At 39.5% G+C, this 23,047-nt stretch overlaps 1 protein-coding gene across 1 annotated transcript in view; it reads right to left on the reverse strand.

The window, feature by feature from the left end:
- The window catches only part of ADCY10 (adenylate cyclase 10 (soluble)), a 59,903-nt gene that overhangs the window by 19,286 nt on the left and 17,570 nt on the right, over nucleotides 1-23,047 (reverse strand). The window contains exons 12-22 of the mRNA XM_012728911.1: nucleotides 21,868-21,923; nucleotides 18,233-18,386; nucleotides 15,726-15,918; nucleotides 14,681-14,767; nucleotides 11,595-11,869; nucleotides 10,074-10,210; nucleotides 5,306-5,434; nucleotides 3,598-3,876; nucleotides 2,873-3,241; nucleotides 1,221-1,353; nucleotides 700-931 (exon numbers count right to left, since the gene is read on the reverse strand). Of these exons, the coding sequence (XP_012584365.1) occupies nucleotides 700-931; nucleotides 1,221-1,353; nucleotides 2,873-3,241; nucleotides 3,598-3,876; nucleotides 5,306-5,434; nucleotides 10,074-10,210; nucleotides 11,595-11,869; nucleotides 14,681-14,767; nucleotides 15,726-15,918; nucleotides 18,233-18,386; nucleotides 21,868-21,923 (2,044 nt within the window). The remainder of the gene's footprint in view (nucleotides 1-699; nucleotides 932-1,220; nucleotides 1,354-2,872; nucleotides 3,242-3,597; nucleotides 3,877-5,305; nucleotides 5,435-10,073; nucleotides 10,211-11,594; nucleotides 11,870-14,680; nucleotides 14,768-15,725; nucleotides 15,919-18,232; nucleotides 18,387-21,867; nucleotides 21,924-23,047) is intronic.

Below are 23,047 nucleotides of genomic sequence, written 5' to 3' on the forward strand. Positions count from 1 at the left end.
TAGGTAGGTAGGTAGGTAGATAGATAGATAGATAGATAGATAGATAGATAGATAGATAGATAGATAGATAGATAGATAGATAGATATTAGATAGCTAGATAGGGCCTCCCCACTTAACAATGAATGCTTTTTGTTTCATTTTAGGTATCAAATCTTTTCTAGGGTCATACTGCCCTGCAAACTTACTTAAAATTATCCCAAAGACGTATTCACTAGGGCTTTGTTGGTCTAAAAAGTATGTTTGATAATCAAGCACAAATACATGTAGTCTGAAGTGGGGCAGCCTTTGGCGGGGGTCACAAAATTACAGACTTGACCCTATTTGGAGACCAATAGATGTTTATCTCACAGGTATCTGCAGAGGACAGAAGACACATGCCACCATGCCATCACTGAGAAAGACTCTGCTGATGCTGAAGTGTTGAGGCCGAGTCATCTACATCATTTGTGAATAAGGTATGAGCCCCCTCCTCCCAGCCTCACCTTTTATACAGTTTGATAATTCATGACAAGTTCCTAAAGGTGACAATATTTTAAGTGATATGTGAACCTCGTTGCAATTCTGTTCTAACTTTCTCAGTTCATGTTACCTCTGAGCAATGTGATTTTCAAGGGAGTTGGCAGGAATGGAGACCACAGATGGAGTTGGTCTGTGAGTTGTCTCAAAGGTAGAGGAGCTCTAGAAATAACATGACTTACCATGTAACTATCACCCAGGATGAGATATGCAGATGCTATTTCTAGGAAATAATATAAGGCTTTGTTGTTTTCTCCCAAAGCCAGAAAATGGTGGGCTAGAGGCAGGATGACAATCTCCAGGATTTCCTCACACTGGCATGATTCCAGAGGGATAATGTCTTCCTCAGATGTCTTCATCTTTGTTATAATGAAGTCCAAGAAACTCAAAATCTTATCTCTGATTTCTTCAGAACTGTCCAAATGCAGAAGTAAATACTAGTAATGCCTTGAAGACACAGTCTGACTTTTGACATGAAGATATCATTTAAAACTATATTATCTTTAAACCTTTATTATCTTTAGTAAGAGAGCTAGATAACCACATAGACACTATTGGCCACACTCACCAGGCACACCCACATCCTTTCCCCCTCTGAATCTAAAAGATCAAACTACTGAGTAAACCAGTGCTTCTAAAACTCTTCTGATTCTAATGACAATTCTTTATACTCTACATCTGAAACAATGATCTGTGCCTGTACCTGAAAGTTTCAGGAAATATGTCAAATTTCTTTGGAATCCCTATTTTGGAAGAGGTGATCTCTTCTTCAGCTAGAAAATAAACAAACACATGAGTTGCGTGGGTTGTGGAAATGGTCCATGTGGCAGAGATGTCTGGTGTCCATCAAAGACACTTATTCCCTTTTCACTTACAGCTGTTGCTTCCCAGCCAGGAGCTACCCTTCCCAATACCCAGGGCATCTCAAGTGATGCAAGCATTTGCTCTGAATGGGAATTCAGTAAGAGATGATACGTCATCCTTGAGCTGAGATGGTTAGGTGTCTTCTCTACCTTCTCCTTCCACAGCAAATAATTCTGAACATCGAAGAGATAACAAAACTAACATAGAAGGAGCCTGTGTCCTTGATTTACTGAATGCAATGTTTGTGAAAATTCTCATTGGATCATTACATGTGCAGGAAATATATTATCTAGGTAGTAAGTCACTGAAATGCTGCCATAGTTGATTTATTCTGTAATAACTAAAACTAAAAATTAACAAGTCTGAAGAAAGTGAAATCAGTGTCTGGTGGAGATGTTTAAATGTTCCAAAGACTAACTAAAGGAAAGTTTGAATTTAAAACTTTCAATCTAACCAGACATCAATAGTTTAGAAAAATCTTAACTCACACATGCAGATCAAACACTGAGACACCGCTGTACTCAGGAAAAAGGAAGCTCACGGGTAATAAGCAGATCATGAGCTTGGGAATAAGATTGACCTGAGATGTAACAAAATCTGTCCCTCGTTCTGTGGCAGTAGACAAGTTAAATAACCTTCCAGAACCACAATTTTCTTGTCTTGTATACAATGAAACTAACCTTCCACCAGGCTGGTTGATGTGAAGATCAAATGAGAATGCACGTAAGAAGGAGAACAAATGAGACAAATAGCATTTTTTACCTATTGTGCGCCAGGCACTTTACATTACTTGCTCCCATTTTTAAATATCCTTATAATATAGAAGCTCTCTCTGCTTGCCCAGCTACACTTAGCCCATTATCACTGAGGTCCTCTGATTTGACCATTCAGCCCTTGGGGTCTCCCTGACCACCCCACTGAGGACTGGGGTTGGTGTTATTGCTCTCTATCTGGCATCCCTTACACCTAAAGTAAACAAGCCCCCTGAATTTTATACCCCTTGAATCTTCTACTCTGTTTTCCCAGATCATATGGCTGGTTTCTATTCATCTTTGGGACTTTTTAACTCTTCTTTCTCAGAGGGTCTTAAATCCCTGCCTTGGACTCAACTCCTCTTTTCTGGAGCCTTCACCTGCTTAGCCCTGACTAATTCTCTGCCATTCCTGTTCTTTTCCTGAGAAGATCTTGTTTCAAACTAAGGAAACTGACAAAGCAACAGCATTCTAACCTGTGAAGTTTGGGGAGCTTGCTCTTTCTCCCACTTTATCACCTCAGATTCCATCTCCAAGCCCTGTCGTGAATGAAGCTGGATCTGTTTAATCCCTTTGGATTTGATCGCTGGGTCACAGAGAACTTATCCCCAAACCCTCGCTGCCAAGGGCACAGTAAATTGGTTCTGCTGGACTCACTTACTCACATATTCCCCAATGTTTCCCATTCCCCCAGTTGGCTACTCTGCTGAAGTCTCATCACTGCTTTGCCCCAGCCCTCAGATCTCAATCCTCCTTCTAGGTCTAATCTCCATGTTCCCATGGATAGTTAAGACTAATGCAGAATGATATATGTTACTTTGAAATTCATGGGACTTAGCCATCTTCCGGATAGTATTCAAGTCCAAAGTGTTGAGCCGAATGTCTACTGTGAAGTGGTGATAGGGAATGAAGTCCCCACTCCGGCAGTGGTCACATCGGTGGGCATCTTCTTCTAAGAAGCGGGCACATTTCAAATGCATGGCCTTCTTCTGGTCCTTCAGCCACAACTCGTAGGCTGTCTTCTGCATTATGGGTCTGCAGAATCGAATGATGTGGCACTCAATCACTTCGCTTTCCAGTTCAAGAAGCTCTTCACTCACACTATGAGCTAGAGAGAGCAGAAAGGATTTTCAGCTAAGCAATGGACAATGAGTCAATTCCTAATGCAATGTAGATGCACCATTACTTATTTTTGCATAGAAAAACTAGAGTACAGGCCATAGGTGCAGTAGTGAAAGGATTCACCAGAGACAAAGTGGGGAGCAGACAGGTAGAACTGTGAAATCCACTGCTGAGGGGAACAGCAGTGAGACAGGAGAGGTCTGCTATGCTATGTGGGTCACCTCCCTGGATGGGGAATGAACCAGGCAGTGAGAGCACTGAGACTTAACCCCTAGGCCACCAGAGATGCCCTAGATGTGCCACTAACTAAGAGCACAATGAATCTCTTCCAGCTTTACTCACCCATGCCAGCAGTGGGCTTCAGGAACTGGGAGCGATAGTTGACCTCAAACGAAGGTGAATTCTGTCTTAGGGCCATTTGGAGCTCCTTGCCATTCCGGAAACAGTCAAAGACATTGGATTTTACTAGGGTTGCCAGGGCATTGATCATCATCTTCATGTTCCAACAAGGGAGAACCTCAAACAGCAGCTCTGTAGTGAAGATCTGGCCAATGATGGCTGCGCATCTTACCAGCATCTGGTGGGAAAGGCTCATGCTATCCAGTTGGACTAGAGAGATTTCTGCAAGTGGAAAGCCACACAGTAGGGAACTAGTCATCTCTCTTTATCAAGAACATTCCAGATATGGATGACTACCCTGCTTTACTGGTCCTTTTTACAGAAACCTAGCCAAGCTAAGCCAAAGGAAATATTTGTTTAGACCCTCCTTCAGAGCTGATGGCATTTGTGCTAGGAGTTCAAAAGATACAGGTAGGTCTAAAACTATACATGGCATAATGGCCACACAAAAGGAAGATGGATTTCAAAGGGTTCTGATGTTTTGTCAAAGAGTGATAAGGTCATGTAAGGAGAAGGTAGGTCATGGTGGACCACTCTTGTCAGAAGGGGTAGGACCTGACTGACTTAGGTAGGACCTGTTGACTTAGCTAGTTGGCTCTCCCCATCTCCCTTACTGGCTATTATCTTTCGCAGAATCTTCCAGCACTAAGGCTCTTCCTTCTCTACCCCAGAGAATCATTTATTCTTGTGACAATCCATTGCCATCTCTAGGCTCATGTTCAGAGCTCTTAGCTCCAATCAAGATGCCCTACCTAAGCTCAAGTGCCATTGCTCATGTGGCTTCCTAAACATCTAGACCAGAAAGACCTCATACTTCTGAGCAACAAAATTTTAATTTCTCAGCTTATTTACATCACACTAAACCAAGCTAATCTACCTTCCTACTTTAATAGACACAGTGAACAAAACACAGATAGTGTTCTTTTGAAGGTTGAGAATCTTGAGGTACTTCCACATCATCTAAATACTTGAATATTTATAAATGTCATTGAATTGAATTGAATTCATAGTAGAACATTGCTGAAAAGTTATTTTTCTTTAAAAGAATCATGATATATATAAAAATTCCCATATTTGTTACTTCTTATAAAAGTAGTTGGCAGGAAATCAGCATTAGATTTTCTATTTGGTTTCTGTTTAATTAAGAAAGTGCAGCTTTATGCTGCTTCACAAAACTTTATTCATTTATTATTATTTTATATATTTTTTACATCAGTGTTCATTTTTATAAATGCATGCTTTCTCATCTTGGCAGTAGCCCCCGTGAAATTCCCAGCACCCACTACCATCACTGTAGTCCCTTGTGCTCTTCCCATCCCTACTCCTGCCCCCACCTGCAGTGTCTCTCTGGTTTATAGTTGCTTGTCGACTTTGGTTTTTACTTATTATAATCACCTTATCACCTTTTTTTTTTTTTCTGATCTCTTATTTGGATCCCCTACATTCTGCCTATAAGTGAAACCAAATCAGATTCCAGAACATACACTGGAGAAAGTGGGTCCCACAAGTCTGGCACAGGCCCTTCCCACTGCTTGAGCGGGCACCATCACCTGTTACTATCTTCCTTTCTTCTTTTTAAAAAGTCATTCTTGATAGAGCATAAGGGGAGTCTAAGTGCTGGAAAATGAATAGCAGTTCAGGTTTTCTTTACCTTTCAATGATGCTGGTGGTGACATGTTTTTTAATCTCACACCATATGCAAGATTGCAGACTTCTTCATTTTTCTCCTCATTATTGAGAGTAAGTACTTTTAATTCCTCAGTTGGCTTAGCAAAATTTTCTGTGGAGAAATAAAAGCAAAGAAACACTGAGAGTCTATCCTGTTGTCATCAAGATATGACAGCTAGAGATGGAGAAAATGGCACAAAGAGTTGGCAGAAGTTTGCTTACCGACTATTCTGGAGTAGTACTGTGTTTTACGTAAACCTGATTATGAAAATCTAAATTTATTTTAAATGTTTTGCCTATCCTACTTTCTCCAAAAGGATTGGTAAAAATTATTAGATGGCTTCCATAGTATATGCAGCTTAACAAGAATTTGGTTTCAATGTTATCAGGAGTATATAGTAACATGAACTTGCATGCATGCTCACTAACTGCAGTCAGATGCAAAAATGTTCTGTGGGGCACTGTACTTTACTTAAGACATGGTTATAATCAGAAGAAGACATTAAAATGGTGAGGCTCAAATAGTAAGCTTCCCAATACTTTTGTCTCCTGGTACTCCAAAATGCACCACTAATTTATTCCCCAGTTATTTGTGTAAACTTGAGTTGCAGACACTGTAATAAGTGAGATGTAGGAGATTAGAGCTAAGTTCCCCATGGCCTTGTACACAGTGAGCTAGACTGCAAGGCAGCCCCTGTTCCACATAGGTAGGCACATGCGCAGAGGGTTCCTATCAATGTGTACACAGTTATGAAGCATTCTTTATGCTCCATTGACTGTGAAGACTATAAACATGGCTAAAGCATCCAGTCTTCAAAGAGCTTCAAATCCATGGAGACAGATACTTGAGTAACTAATCATATTACTAGGAAGAATGACTCAAGAACTGAAGGGCAAAGGGTTGTTGTGGGAAGAAGCAATAATTAATTAAGATTTGGTGGGCCCAGAAGGGCTTCAATGGAAGAGGGTTAAGGATAAGGGTTAGGGATAGAATTGAAGAATGTCCTCAAGGAGGAGTAGACTCAGGTAGAGAAACCAAGCTGAGGACTGGTCAGAGACTTAAGGAGAAAGGTAGGAATAGGAGCAGTTCTGGCTTAGGGAAGCCAAGTGAGAGTCACATACTAAAAAGGGGAGCAGGTATGAGTATGGCTGTGTGTGCATGTCTGCAAGTACCACACATGCGCGAGCTGGAGACAGGAGAATGGGAATCAAGGCTATGACTTGATCCATGTTCTTGTATACTTTTTTATTTCCCTTTCCAGCATTAGCTCTCAATCAATATTAACTTTAATCACTCAGCCAGTATTAACTGCCTAAACTTTGAGATTCAGGAGCATTAAGATTTCTTACCTCCCAGAGCTTACATTCTAATATTGGGAGACAGAAAACCAACAGCAGATAAATAGATACTAGGAAAATCTTAACAATGTGATTGAGTTGTGTGAAAATCAGCATGGTGATAGAAGTATGGTCAGAAAAAGTGGCCCTGAAGAGGAAATGCCTGGGGGCAGGAGCCAGCTGTATGAAGCACCTGCTGAAAGGAAACAGCCTTAGGGAGGCAGAAAGGAGCCTGAGAGTAGGAGGATCAGCTGGCGGCCTTGTGCTGCAGCAAGGTTCAGAGCACCTGTGAAGTCAGAGGAGGGGTTGTCCGATCTTGCAGGGATTTCCGGTTCTGCCTGGGAGTTTGGATTTTATTGTAAACTCCGTGGAAAGGTTTTTTTTTTGTTTTTTTTTTTTTCTTAATGCTTGTTTTAGAAAGTGTTACCAAAAGTTAAGAATAACAGTGTATCCTTATTCAAACTTACCTATTGTTTTGGCCCATGTATTTGTTTTATCCTTTGTGCTCTGTGTTCACATTTTTTCTGAAGTGTTTGCATCTAAATTGCATAATTCCTGCCCCTTTACCCCCAAATACTTTTCTCTGTATTTCCTAAGAATACCAACATTCTCTTACATAACTTGAGCACACTTAACCATTTCAGAAAATTCAAAATAGAAATTTAAAAAGTATTGAAACAACTCGATGGAAAATAGGAGAAATGAAAATCTGAGGCATGACAAACAAACCAAGACAAGTAAATGGCAGATTTAACATATCAATGATTGTATTAAATATCTGAATATACCAATTAAAGGTAAAAATCATCAGAATGGATTTGAAACATGACTCAATTATAAGAAAGTCACTTCAAATGTAATGAAATCAGGCAATTGAAAGAATAGAAAAAAGATATGCCATGCAATTATTAACCAAAAGAAGGCAGAACTAGCTATGTTAATGTGATGCAAAGTGAACTTTGGAGCAAAGAAAGTTACTAGAGACAAAGAGGAATGTCATATAATACTGATAAATATATCAACACACCAAGAAAATTAGCCTTCCTAAATCAGGCACCAGACAACAGAGTTACAAAATATATGAAATAAAATGTTAGAACTGAAAGAAATGCCCACAATTATAATAGATTATTTCAATATTCCTCTCAGCAAATGATAGACTAAGTTAAATAGGAAATAAACCAAAATATACAATTGTGAAAGAAATGTCCTCAATTATAATAGATTATTTCAACATTCCACTCAGCAAATGATAGATAGTTAAATAGGAAATAAACTCAAGTTTAGATTAAATAACCCCAAGATTAATAACTCACTAACACATCGACCAACAGGATCCAATCAACATTTCTATAATACTCTACCAACAAAAGCAGAATGCACATTATTTTCAAGCATCTACATAACATTGGCCAAAACAATCCCTGTCTGAGCAATAAAACAATCAAATTTAAAAGCATTGACACTGTTCAGCAGATGTTCCCCAATTACAATAAAGTTAAACCAGAAACCACTAACATAAATAACAAGGATATCTTCAAATACTTGGAAACCCACAGCTTTCTTCTAAATAATCCATGACAAAAGAGAAAATCTCAAGGGAAATTAAGGAATCCATTAAATGATAAAAATGAAAATACCAAAATTTGTGAGACTGAGCTAATGCATTACTGAAACTGACGTTTGTAGCACTAAAATGTGGGTGCTACAAAGCAGCAGCATCTACAAAGCAGCAGCAATCTAAACTCACACCACCAAGGTGAGCAGATTGAAAGTCCATGATAGCAAAAGGAAGAAAATAGTAACAGCGGAAGTCAATGCAATTGAAAACAAGAGAGAAAATCGACATAACAAAGAGCTGATTCTTTAGAAAGATCAAGATTGACAAATAGGTAACAAGACTAATGAAAAAGAGAAAGAAAGCACACATTACCATATCACAAGTGGCAAATACCTACCAGTGAAGACTGTGATAGCCCCCAAATCTCAGCGATTAAATAGTAGAGACGGCAATGGAACTCTGGACCCCACTTCAAAGCCAAAAGTGTGTCCTGGCTGCGTCTTTGCAGTTCTCGTTTCATGGAAGAGATGATTATCCCTTCAACTTCCTGTATCTTTTTTATCTAGTCATAGTCACATTTTTATTTATTTTTTGGAGGGTGGACTAGCTTATGAATTCTTCTTCTATCATTGCCAACTCTCTAGATAAATATAGTATCTCCTCCACAAATATTCCCTCATCATTCACATTAGTTTAATCCTCTGAGTTCCAGTTTCTATTCTTACCCAATTCTATAAGCCCCACGCTTTTTTCTCCCTTCACTAAAATTATTTTCCTAAAGATTCCAACTGGCTTCCTTCATACTGATGTCATTTTAGAGTTCAGGGTCCTTGGGTTCACTCTGGGAAAGGTTTCACCAGAGCTCCCCCTTCAGCAGCAGTCAGTGAGTTCCCCAGGTGAGTTTCTCCATGAGACAGAGACTCAGCTATTATTTAAAGAGCAGGTTTAATAGGAGCAGGGACAGACAGAGAAGGACACTTGCATAGGCACAAGCGGGCAGGAAGAGCTGCCCCGAAAGGGACAGGCTTGCTGAGGCAGGCCTGTGTGGTTGCAGGTGGGCAGCCCTAGGAGAGCGGCCTCCGCTAAGGGAGGTCAGTGCAGAAAAGCCCTGGCGTGGTGTAGGTCATGGGCAGGCAGGAGGCTGCTGCCCTGCAGGGCCAGTGGAAAGAAGCACCTGACAGGCACAGATGGGCAGAGGCTGGCTGCCCTGAGCCAGTGCAGAGACTGCTCTGATATAGTCCTTTTCTCTTGGGGAAGGGCTCACTCATCGTGGAGTGGCCTGTTTGCTGGTGATTTTGGATAACGATGTCGAGTCTCACCGTGGCCCAATCTCTGTATCTTTACCCTCAGGTCTGTGCTTCCAATATTCCCTACAGCAGTTTGACACAGCAGTCTGAAATAGAAGTCACCATGACTGGCTTATTGTCGTGTTAGTTCCTCTGCCACCACCTCCTTGCATGAGTCAGGTTTTAACCTTGTGCTGTCTCCTTTTCTATTCTTTTCCTCCATCAGTATCATCATTTCAAAATTTCAACCTCATATATATGTCTGTGGCATGAGAACCTTGTTGGCAATTTGCTTGGACTAGTCATTTTACCTCTGGAAAACATCCCCCTCCACTGCCCCAGATACCACCTAAACCCCTCTTTGTCTGGGTGACACGATGCCCCCATATTCTTGTATGTCTATGTCAGTTATGCATCCTTTCACCCGGTTCAGTGAGTCCAGGCAATGTTAAGTTCTCTCAGAATCTGGAACATTAGGTTCAAAATTCCTCCCCAAACCTCTGACCCAGGAAGCCTCTGGATGGTCTGTTCTTGCCCCCCTCTCTGCCCTCCCCCCAGGGACTTACTGAACAGGTTAGTCCAGGTGATATTTGTCTTTTCTTCATATTCCATTGGTTGGAAAACAAGTACCTTGTGTTTATCGAGGTTTTTAAGCAATTCTTCACAGTAAAATGGAATCCCACAGCTTCCCTCTACCAGATACCTAGAAGGACAATGAGACAGCCTGTTTACGCCCATGAACCACCTTTTAGGAACAAAACATTTGAGACTTCTTCATCACTTGAAAGTAATCTCTTCTAATTTCCACTTATCCAGTTTGTTTTCCATTTGTAGAGTTTGTTCTTTTTCTTTTTCTTTCATTTATTAATGACATGAAACATTTCCAACTTTCCAAAGCCAAAAGTAAATATGAAGGCACATCTGTTGTCTTGCTGTCCTTCCTTGCCTTATAAGGAACCATTTTAATTTGTTTCTGGTCTATCTTTTCAATATTCCCTTTAAAAACATATTGGGCTGCTGGAGTAGTCATGGTGTATATTTTTCGGTTTTTCAAGCAAATCCAATAGCAACAAGGGGCATCTTGTTATTCCCCCCTTAGATAAAAGACAGCATATTGTTCTTAATTGTGGCAATATTGGTTTACAACATGATATATAATTTAGGGGAGTAAGTTCACCTCTCCTCAGGTGCATGTCACCACCCCCATCTCTAAGGCACCCAGATTCCTCCAGCATAGTCCCTGGGACTCCTTCCCCACTTTATTACCACCCAGTGTGTGGCTACCCTATTTTATTCTGCCTGTCTTCTTGGAGATGGATGTCTGAACTGTTTTCAGTTTTTTATAAATATGAATAATCCCCCCTCCATAAAAAAAAAAACGTTTTCCATATGTGACTTTATATTTTTGTCAATATATCCTTCAAATAGATTATTAGATATATATAATAAAATAGGTAGTAAATATGGATACATATACAGATAGATAAGAGCATGGCTATAGATATAGAGACAGCATTCACCACAGACAGAGAGACAGAGATAAAGGGAGAATATGACCAAATCCATGCTTGGAGTTATTTTAAATGAGACTCGGTCAAAGACATCTTTCTTCCAGGAACAAGGCAACCATCATAAAAAAAGGATGCAGTCACCCAGGCAGATTGCAAACTAGCAGCCGAAGAAAAGATGTGTCTTTTCTTCCAGGTGTTAAGGGGACTGCTGTCAATCCCCAGCAGAGGGAGCACTGAAGCTCAGAAAGCACCCAGCAGAGCCAGCTTCCAGCTAACAGAGGCAGAAAACACCACTGCCTGCATCTTCAGCTAAACACAACGCCTGCATCTTCAGCTAACTTTGCTGTCATGTTAACGAGTTTGCCTTTGATATCCTCGTCCCTCACTACACCCTTAGTCTGTGCTGATTAAAGTGAGCTAGCCATATTCAGCGTGATGAAAGAGAAACCAGGTGTCACTCAAAGTTTCCAAGGGAACCGTCTATGGAAAAAGTGAGCAGACCTGTCTTGCCAGTGTGATGAATGAGTTTTATGAAAGGAAGTTGCTAAGACCTCAAGACCAAAAGAGGCTACTCACAAGTCCAGTTCTTTGGGGATTCCTTGGACATTGAGGTCCAGGCAAGCCTTGTTGCGAATGTCCTTAGGCTGCACAGGTCCAAGGGTGACGTAGGTGGTATTTCTGTTCTTCATGATGGCACTGGCAGCCTCACAGGGGTTGTTGGTGAAGGGTGACAGGGACATGATGATAAAGATAGGGAGAGTTCGGATAAGCTTCTCCATAAAGGCCCAAGAGGTGGTATCGACAAACTGGCTCTCATCGATGATGAAAATAATCCTTTCCTCTTTCACTGTCTGGACAAGGTGAGAGACAAACACATGCTATAGGGTCTCTGGGCTTTATACTTGTACGTAATGGATATGCATGTGCAGTCATTGAATTGGGTGCTAAATTATATTGTTTCTTTTTTTATATGAATTTTAATCAATTTAGATTTCCATTAACTTAGAATGTGAGAGATTTTGGACAGAGCTGTCTGAAATGTACTACTATGTGGTCACATCTTTATGTAAATATAAGGCAAATACCTAGCCCTTGGGGTTAGGTAGTGAATACACAGTACAGAAAGGAAGTTTATACCACTCTAATCTGAACTCCAGAATATGTTACACTTAAAAACAGACCACATGGGTCATTTCTTAGGTAAACTACCCTTTCCTAACAAGTGTGAATTATTTATTCACCCATTAAGCATTTATTCTGCATTTACTAGAGTAGGTGCTGGGGATTCAGTGTTAAACAAAATATAAAGCCAACATGTTAGTGTTGACCCCTTGCATCATGGGTCCTTGTATTTCCATGATGTGAGGCATCTAAATGAAAAAACAAATTTCCTCTCACCACTCCAAACTACTCTTGACTTCTTCTGGTTCCCTTTAAGAAGAGAGTGGGTCAACCATTCTTTCCCTTTATGTTTTTAAAATCAAAAGCAGTGACCGTTATTTCAAAATGTCAAATTTCATAACACAACCACTAGGAAGTGCTATAATTTGCCTGGTCACATGTACACAAGCAGTCTGCCCTTACAGCTCTATTCTGTTACGCGAGAGCATGTCACTCACCTGTGAACATTTTAATGGATGAGGAAATTAGCATTATTTTGTTTTGCTTTTGACTGATACTTTTTAAAAACAGGTGAAAATGTGAGTTTTAGTTGTTAGCTTTGTCAGTGAATTATTTGTGAATTGAAGAGTGTAAACAGGTATCCAAAAAAAGTATGAAATCATTAATACAACATTGGCCCCAGTTTCATCATATTTGATTTGTGGAGACTGAATTGAGTTCTCTTTAATGTGAGTAAAAGCCAACATTTGCCATACCCTTCCTATGCCACTAGCACTTTGAGAAACTCTTTACATAAATTAAATCATTTCATCTACCTAACACTCACAGGAGGTGTGCTATTGAAAGCCTGCTGAGAAAATCTAGCACAGAAAGGTTAACTAACTTGCCAAGGTCACATGACAGCAAAAGGCTGTGCCATATGTTTAAGGTTTCTCTTTAGGTTGTACATCAGAAACAACTGAGTCATTTTAAAACAAAGTCACCAACGAAACAAACTCCTATACCCAAACTAAGCCCTTTTGAATCTTTAGGGGTTAAATGCATCACCCCAAATATCCAGATTTTTAAAGAAGCTTGTTTGCAAACTTGTAATGCAAAAATGCCAAAGTCTGACATTTAGGAATGTCAAGACACTGCCTTGTATATTTGCCTGGTGGGGAGGAGGAAGAGGCTGTATTGGAAACTTAATGCAATGTCACACACTTGTATTGGTCATTTACATGTGTTAGATTCTCTACTGATCAATGATGATTAAGAGGTTCAGTGTCTTTAAGAAGCTTAATCTCCTGATGGGGAGAGACATGTATGTGAGTAACAAATTGAAATAGAGTGTGGTAAATATAGTAAGAAATATGTTTGCAGCTTTACAGAAACATAATGGAAGAGGCAATAGTCAAGTCTAGTTGATTTGGGGGTGTTCTCACTAAAGAGATGACATTGAAGGATGAGTAGCAATTCTCCAGGTTAAAAAATATATTTTAGGCTGTTATAGCACGGGGAACTATTTGGATGGTATAAAGCTTGCATGGGTGCAATTTGCATATATTCTGATGGTTTCATGTAGTATAATTGGCATGGGGACTTGTAAGGTACAGATATTTGTTGGAAAGATATGGAAACTGTCCAGGAAGAGTTAGAAACTGAAGTACAGCAGGCAGCTGAGAAAGGGGAGTTTCAAAGGTGTCTTGCAGTCAAAAATAGTAGGAGTTGGCAACTGAGTAGTTATAGTAGATGTGGTCACTGGTGAGGAAGAAGGGAGCACAGATAACTTTAAAGGATGCATGAATAAATTTGCCATCAACTAAATCAAAGATCAAGATCAGGCTGAGGAAGAATGGACAATGGTAAAAGGACAAAAAAATGGATGTTTAACAGTGTAGAAAAAATAACTCATCAAGAGTAAGTTATTACACCCAAGAAGAAATATAGACAGTTCTTAAAATGTGATTCTGGTGCTTTTAAGGGAGGTGGGAACTAGAATATAAATATGGTGATCGTGAGCATGTATGCACTATAGTGGGTAGACAATACTCAGGGAGATGAGTATGAGATGTTGGGTGAATGAGACATACAATCTAGTCACTTCAACTGTATAACCTTATAAGCTAACTGCTAATACTTTCCTTATTATAAATGACAAAGCAGAAGTATAGACAGGGTAAGTCACTGGCTCAAGGCTACTCAGGTAGCAAATGTAAACTGAAGGGTTCAAACGTTGATAGTCTGACTAGCATCTGCACCTACAGCTGTATGTATATATGGCATCTCAGAAAGAGAAAGAAAAAGGGGGCTGGCTCTAAGGAGAGGTCGAGCTCCCAGGAGAAATAATGGGAAGGGACTCCTTTCAAGTATGACTAAATGGCTGACAAAGTTTGGAAGGATGGAGGAGCATAAAACACGGTAGGATAAAGTCTTCACATATTTCCAAGCCTCTCATCAGTGGATTCTGCTCCCCTCAGTCACTGAACTTCATGGTAAGACACTGAGTTTCCTACCCTGCCCTTCCCCACCCCCATTACTGGGTCCACAGATGCTCTTACTTGCTCCAAGATCTTCATAAACAATGACTCCAATAGCTTTTGTTTTTTCACAGTGGACATCTTGGAAACCTCTCGTGAAATAGGGAACTGTAAATGAATTATGACAATATTGACTATGAGAAAATAGCAAAGAAAACTACAGGTTTACTGAGAGTAGAGCATTCCTGTGAAAGCTTTAGTAAGCTGAAATAGCAAAGCAACTACAATGAATTATATATGGAAAATTTTGAGGCTTCCAGACCCACTGTACCACCCACCACTCATACCAACTAATATGTCAAAATAATACAAACTTAAAATAACAGTAACCAAAGGCAACTGCAGGAATGTGTGTCACACACTAGGTATCACATGGTTCTTGGGAATGACAGGGTGGGGCCACTTTCACTGGGGTGCAGCTACCCCTAGAATAGCTACTGCAAAACCAACAGGGTTGCTTTTATCACTTTTTGTTATAAAAGTTAAAGCCCTTTTTGCATTTGTTTTACTTAGGAAAAATGGATATTAAGGTAAGTCCTGTGGTAAGTGGCATATCAAGAACTTTCAGACAGCATAGGCTACCTGTTCTTTATGAACTGGGCAAACAACGTCACTGTTCTGTGTCTCCAAAGCTTCATGTATTAGATAATCCTTAATGTCCCTATATCTCTGGCTCGAATGTTTTATCACTGAATAAAAAGATGTGAGGAAGATCAGGGCACTCTGGTCTCTGCCTTGGCAGTCACCTGAGAGCAGAGTGACATGTTCTCCAGGCCAGTGAGGCTGGTAGAACTATGATGGAAAGCCGGGGGGGGGGGGGCGGGGGGGGGATGAAAAAAGCAGGTAGCCATTTGAATTTGTTTGAGTATAGGGTATTTCTAGATACCTTTCCTGTGTCTCAGGAAATTGGATGCTCACTCAAGAGAGAATTGGTTATCACTTCCTCACTACCCAGATGTTCCAGATGAGCAAAGACAATAAAGGCCAAAGAAACACTAGCTCATCAGGAAGAGTTGCTGCCTTGCCCATCACTATTTCTTGTGAAAGACTAATACTAGTCAGTTACCTGGACATGGAAAATGTCATTAAGAAGACAGTAGAACTTTTCATCCAACAGTTTTTTGAGTTTATTTTGAAGATTACTCTGTCGTTCTTTATAATGTTTACAAGTATCCAAACCTAGTACATTGGCCATGAGTATCTGGATGGCATAAAAATTCTGATGGAAGCTGATCTTAGTCAATGCAATAGCAATAGTCCTATTTATAAGAAAGCCAAGAATCAGAAGAGAGTCTTTAAATATCTATTTTGAAAATCATAAAAGTTGAAGGAAAGTTCTCTTTGTATCCAATTGTATTGACAGAGATGTCCCAAGCTTTTGGGAAGCTATTCATTATCCCCATTTCAGATACACTCCCCCATTCCACTATGTCCCTACATCCTGATAATCCAGCCTATCCATCCTCTCTTCTCCAGCCCTAGGCCTCCCCATACTCTCATCTCTACTACTGAATAGTGCGCTATTATCTCTGCCTCATGACAGGGTCCCTGAACTTGCACCTTCATGGAAGCTTGAAGTTTCTAGAGAGATGTGTGTCCTCTCTCCTTTGTGTAGTCACTCAGTTGCCTAGAGGTATAAGTCTGGACTCCCCTCTGCAACATTCAAGATCTTCCAAGGCTTCATGGTATTTCTCTGCCTAGATGTCTACCACCAACACACTGACACTGGTTCTCTGCACTGACAGCTGTTTCTTGTCTCCACACATGGGTTTAGTCTCTCTCTTCAGGCTGGAATATTATCACTTCTCAGTTATACCCAACCCCCCCTTTCCTATTTTGTCTGTCTCTGCTTAGTTGTAGCCTGAAGCCCCAAGTTTGGGTTGCATACCCCTCCTCCTCATAATACTTTATTGTAGGCCTTTATTTTGTCCTTACCATGTTCTATTCTTAGTGTAATCTTAATTATTCTCTTTTTCTCTCTCTCCTTTTTTTCTGTGAGAGCTGCTTGAGAGCAAAGATTAGCTATTACATGTCTTTAGGGCATTGACACCTGTTCCAGTTGACCCATAAACCTCCCAAATTCATGTGTTGAAATCTTTTTAGTCCTCAATATCCAAAATGTGACTTTATTTGGGAATTGGGTGTAGTAACGGTGTAGGGTGACATAAATCTAATGTACCTGTTGTTTTTATAACAGGACACAGACACAGGGAGAACACCATGTAACGTTAAAAGACAGACACTGGGTGATGCCTTTACAAGTCAAGGAACTCCAAAATTCCCAGCAACCACCAGAATGTAAATGTATTTGGAATATATTTTACCTCACAGCTCTTGGAAGAAGCTAATCCTTTTGACACCTTGATCTGGAACACCTAGCCTTCAGAGCCATGAGGCAATAAATTTCTGCTTAAGCTGCCCAGTTTATGGTCATTTGTTACTGCAGCTCTAGCAAACTAGTACAGATCTCATGAGTTCCTGGAATGTAGTAGGTAAACTGTGATAGAAGACATGACTTATGAAGCCCTCCCTGGTGGCACAACGGGTTAAGCGCGCACTATGAAGCTAGCCACAACTGCTTTGGCACAAGTTTGATCCCCAGCCAGGGAGGCAGACCTCTCCTGTCCCTCCTGCTGCTCCCTTCAGCAGTATATTTCAGTGGATCTGTCTGTTCTGCTCCCTGCTCTGTCTCTGTGAATCCTCTCTGCCCCTGTACCTCTGTCCTGTACCCCAGTTCTATATGCATAAATAAATAAATCTTAAAAGAAAAAAAAGAGAGAGAGAAGACATGACTCATGAATGTCTCCTGGTTGTTGTGAGTTACCCCCTCAGCAACATTAGGGGTATTTTTTAAATGGCTTTCTTCAGACCTGACATTTAAAAAGAGCAGAAGTACAGCTGAAAATAGCATAAGGTTAATATGCATTTTCCCCTCAAAACTGTTAGGTCAGGTGAATGTGAGCTACGAACACCATCACCTTGGGCCTTGGCACTTTTGTTAAATACCACACTGTCCTCCTCTGTCAGGGGCTTGCGAATTGTCACAAAGAGAACCCTTGTGCATGCTTACAGGGCAGAGAAAAAGTGTGAGGTAAGTACATTAGTTCTGTCTCCCAAAGGAAAATCCCAAGGGCTATCCTTTTCTTTTCCCATTCTCAGGGCTAAGCGGTTTGAACTAGTGATTCTCTGGTCAGTCAGCTGGATAAAATTAGGTGTTTGTTCTGCAGGCTCAGTCTAGCCTTAGTATTTACGCCAGTTGTTTTCAACCTGTCTGACTTAGGATTACCAGGGAAACTTTCAAATACTGCCACCTAAGTCCCTCCTGGCATTAGATCAGAACTTCCAAGGGTAAACCTAACTTCTCATATTTTTGGCTCAGAAAATGCGTTATTTGCATTTGGTGCATTATTTATTTAGCACACAGAGCATGGAGCCCAAATAATTGATAGATTGCAGACAGTTTGCATAAGGTTAAGTTGTACAAAGGAGAGAAGCATTCAAATAAATTAAACTCTTAGAGATGTTAGGATTCTCATCTGGGTTCAGATGAAATGATCATTGCAAGACACTCACCTGTGGTTCTCACCTTGGGCCAGGTACTCAATTTCCATAAGTATCTGGCTTTTTCCATATCCTGCCAATCCTTCATACATTAGGACTCGGCTGCAGTTTGACATCAAAAATTCCTTCATAGTACATATGAAGTATTTGATCTCCTTATCACGTCCTGTTATTTTTATTTTTTAAAAAGGGAGCAAATCCAATCAACTTAAAGATTTTTTAAAAAATCTGTTCTAGAGCTTTCTGATTTATAAATGGCTTTACAGTTTTGATTCCCACAAGCTGTGAGGGAAAGCGTTCTTAAAAGGTTAATTATAATGTCTATTTAATTATAGTGTAGAAAACTGAGATTAGTATAGATTACACCACTAAGAATTAAGCCAGAGCTATCTGACCTAATGCTTGTCCTTTTTCTCTTCTTTCTTTTTTATTTTTGTTGTTTATAAAACACTAGACATAATCTACAACTTATTACATGAGGAAATAATTGCATTAAAGTTAAGGGTCATGTATTGAACAATTGTGGATAAAATATTTTTATTTCTGCTTCTGTGAAGCTACCTTGCCCTCCATAAGGAGAAAGGACATTTACATCAGGGCTGAAGAATTAGCAGTGATAGAAAAAATTCACTTTGCTTTCAAAAATCATGTATAGATTGCTTCTGTCATAAGAATAAATTCTTGGTGAAAATAAATTATAATTTTTTCTGACTATAAAACTAAAACAGTCTCAGAAAATAGAATCTTAGAATGAGAATCTTAGAGAAAGAAAAAAAGAACTTCAAAGTCACCTTGAGTTATGATCCTGCCACTGTTATTCTTCTTGTGTATTTATATATATATATGTAACAGGATGCTCAGACTGAAATCTGAAACTCAACCCACAGTCTTTGAAAGCTGGGTGACAAGTTGCTGGGAGTACTGTAATTTTAAAGGAGTGAGCAATTTCTCTCTAAAGTGTTGGGAACACACATGGGGCCATCACCACTTCTCTGCTTGATGGGTACCACAGAGGGTCATTTTGTTCTCAGCAGTGTACAGTGGTCCCCCCTCATCTGTGGGGTATATGTTCCAAGATTCCTGATGGATGCCTGAAGCTACTGATAGCACCAGGCTGTCTTTGCGTTATTTTCTCCTCTGCATTTATAGCTATGATAAGCTATCACAGGAAGAGATTACCAATAATAGATACTAATGAAATAGAACAATGGTCACAATAAACTGCAATAAAAATTATCTGGATGTATAGCTTCTCTTACAAAATATCTTATTGCAAGCAGTATCTTAGGCCTTCATCGACAGTGGGTACTGAACAAGCGCAGGGAGGGGAATTACTGTAAAGATTTATCCAGGTATTATTAAATGTCTGTTGAAAACCAGAGCGACTAACCTAATTTACATGTTTCTACAGAGAAGCTAAGTATCTTGCTTAGTAATGTAAACTTCTGAGTACGGTTTAATGAAAAACTACTCTGCAGACTATTTGCTTCTTTTGGATGAAATAATTCCTTTCTGGAAATGCATTTGAAATTCAAATTTGTGAGATGCCTGATGTTCTTTTTGGGCCTGAGACTTTGCATTCAGATCAAACTCAGAGGGCCACATAGCAGAATTTTCCAGCTCTGTGCATTCTCTTCACATAGCACACATATAACTATGACCTTATAGATTGCCTTTTTAGCTGGAATCCAAAGTAAGTTTGACTTGAAGTACATGAACCTTGTAAAGATGTATCTTGTATCTAAAGATGTTCTTCAAACCTGAGATTTTATGTATTTGTGACTCAGAAAAATCCCATTCATTATAATTTTGTTGTCATCTATATTGTTTGAACATACTATTTTATGTACAGAGTCCTGGAGAGAAGGGTATCCCCTATACTTCAAAGCTCTGACAGTCTGTTTTTACTATAACTTTAAGGAATGACATATGGACCTGATCTTTATTTATTGATGGTGGAATCAGGGCAAGAAAGGTGTCTGGACCAGACCACCCAACATGACTGCTATATTGAGTTTGCAACCTTGTAGGAAGGGGGTAGTTAATCATTATCCAGTTAATCATTACCACAACTACATCTTGGAATGGAAAGTAAGGCTTCAGAGGAAGGTGAGATCAGGCCTTCTTTCTCTTCTCTTGTCTTCAGTAGTTTGGGGATCTGGACTTTTAAGAAGAGACTTTCATGCACCTCACTGCATGAAATTGGGGCTTTGCTATTGGCCCAAGTGCCAAGTACTCTTCTGGAACTGTCTCCTTTAGGTTTTGCTGATATCGACGGTCTGTCCTAATGTTCCCCCAAATTAATCTGCTTAATTTCCTGGAGCAATTATGAGCAGGGTTTAACTTATGGTGATATTTCTAGGGGAATTTAGGTTGAACAGTGGAAGGATTGGCTGCCTTCAGAACCCACAAGTCAACTTTCATGGGAACTTTCCCTTCAGAGGGAGTATCCCTACCTCATTTTATCTCTGTTTTCCTCACCAGCTTTGGGGTAGTTTCCTTAGACTAGGGTCCCTAGCACCAAGAATCACAAAAATATCACTGACAGATGGCTCATAGATATAAATGTGAAAGGTAAAATAAAATTGCTGGAAGAGAATTTAGAAAAATATCTTTATGACTTTTCGGTGAGGAAAGATGTCTTAAATGGTATATGCAAACTAACTATAAAATAGGAGATGGGCAAATAGTACAACATTAAAATTAAGAATTCTCTTCATTAAGTATATCATTATGGAGTAAAAAAAAGATAAGCATAGAATTAGAAAAGTTACATACAATAAATAAAATGGCAATTAACCCATTTCCAGAATATGTAAATGTTCCAACAGATGATAATAAAAAACAATTGAAAGGTAAGCAATAAACTTGTACAGGTACTTTATAAAAGATGATTTTCAAATGGCCAATAACATGACTAAGTTGCTCAACCACATTAGAGAAACAAATGAAAGCTGTGATGAGATACTATTCACTTTATACCCCCAGCTTTATAATACCAAATTTACAAAGACTGATAAAATTAAGTTGCATGCAAGGCTAAAAAGAAACTGAAATTCTCATGATAAAATGTGAATAAATACAACCATACTGCTATCATCTACCAAAACTGCACTTTGTTCTGACAATTTCACTCTTACTTGAACAACAGGAATGCATACATTTGTTCATCAAAACACTAGTGCAGGAATTTTTATGACAGTATTATTCAGAAGAACCCCAAACTGAACACAGCTCAAATATACAAAAGAAAGAATAAATTTTGGTATGTTTATAAAATGAAATGCTAAATAGTAATAAAAATAACTGAATAAAAGCTATACCCAACAACACATTGCAAAACTTAATGTTGATTAAAAGAAGGCATGTGTAATTATGCAACGTATGATTTCATCTATAGGAATTTAAAACCAAGATCAGTCTATTCGAATTAGTCAAGAGTGTTGGACGTTTTGGGGGAAGGGAGAGAAAGAAGGCAGGTGAGAGATTTTACTGCTTTTTTTTTTTTTTTTTTTGTCTTTGCCTGGATGGTGATTACATGTTCACTTTGTGGTAATTCATTAAGCTGCAGATTTATCTTTGGTGTGCTTTGCTGCATGATGTTATCGGTCAATAAAGCAGTTTAAAAATCAAGGCCCACTACCTACCCAGCAAAGGGTAACCCTCATTTCTGTTGCAGATGAGGTATGCCATACCAAACATGCTGAAGAGAAGAAGAGAAGAACAGATGTTAGATTCAAAATAGAGAAATATTGAGAGAAAGGATGACTAGTTCTTAGTTTCCAGAAAACTTCCTGTTCATTCTGTAACAAGAGCCTATCCTCTGACTCAAGATTTAAAGATACCAAAAAGAGAGTGAAGGAGAAACTCTTACCTGATCATGGAGTGTCCAAGAAATGTATGTAGCAGCCTTTATCACAGTGTTTGGCATACCATTTATAAACGCTTAGTGAGTCAGCATTGGCAGAGCTGACCCCTTTTCTAGAATAACAGAGCCCAATATGGCACTCAGTAGACTTGGATATGGTGGACTGGTTTCACCAACTGGTTCAGTAATAAGTGGTCACCTTAGTTGAGCACATGCTATGTACTGTGTTCCAAGTGTTTTATATGTATCATTTCATTTACCCCTGATAAAAATCCTCATTGAGAAGTACTATTATGATGTCCACTTTACACATGAAGAAACTGAGGTTCAGAGTGTAACTCCCTAAGCCGATGGTAACAAGATATTATCAACAGTCAATATCTAAAATTAGACTAGGGGGCATATGCTTCCTGATGCATTCTGTTGTCTCTTGAACAAATATTTGTAGTCAAATGAATCATCCCCTTCTCTGTACTATCACACTACTTTTTTATGGCCTCTGTTATAGCACATATCAGGTCTCCTGTATACATTTTGTGTATGTTGGACTTCCCTAATGGAACTTTCAAGGCAAGGAACAGGCCCTGTTCATAGTTCCTCTTATTTTCAAAGATAAAGGAAACCCATGAAGAGGGAAGAGTTTGGGATCAGATTGTCTTGGGTTTCTGTGGTAGAATATTTGTGGTCCCAACTTTTCACCACTACTTGTACCCATAACCTTTGGTCTGTGACCTTGCAAAGCCCTCCTACTCTTGGCTCAGCCTTGTAAATGCTTTGACCAACAGGGTGTTAGTAAACATGACAGAGGAAGAAGAAGCTCCAGAACTGCTTGTGTATTGGGCTTGCTCTTTCTTGTTCTTCTGATATCACTATGGCCATGTGCCTGGGATAGCCTAGCACAGGATAAGACCTATATAACCAAACTACCCCAGTCATATCACCTGAGGTGGCCCCGAATT

The sequence above is a fragment of the Condylura cristata genome, unplaced genomic scaffold (assembly GCF_000260355.1).
Source record: "Condylura cristata isolate star-nosed mole 26May11 unplaced genomic scaffold, ConCri1.0 scaffold00024, whole genome shotgun sequence".
NCBI classification, from domain to species: Eukaryota; Metazoa; Chordata; class Mammalia; order Eulipotyphla; family Talpidae; genus Condylura; species Condylura cristata.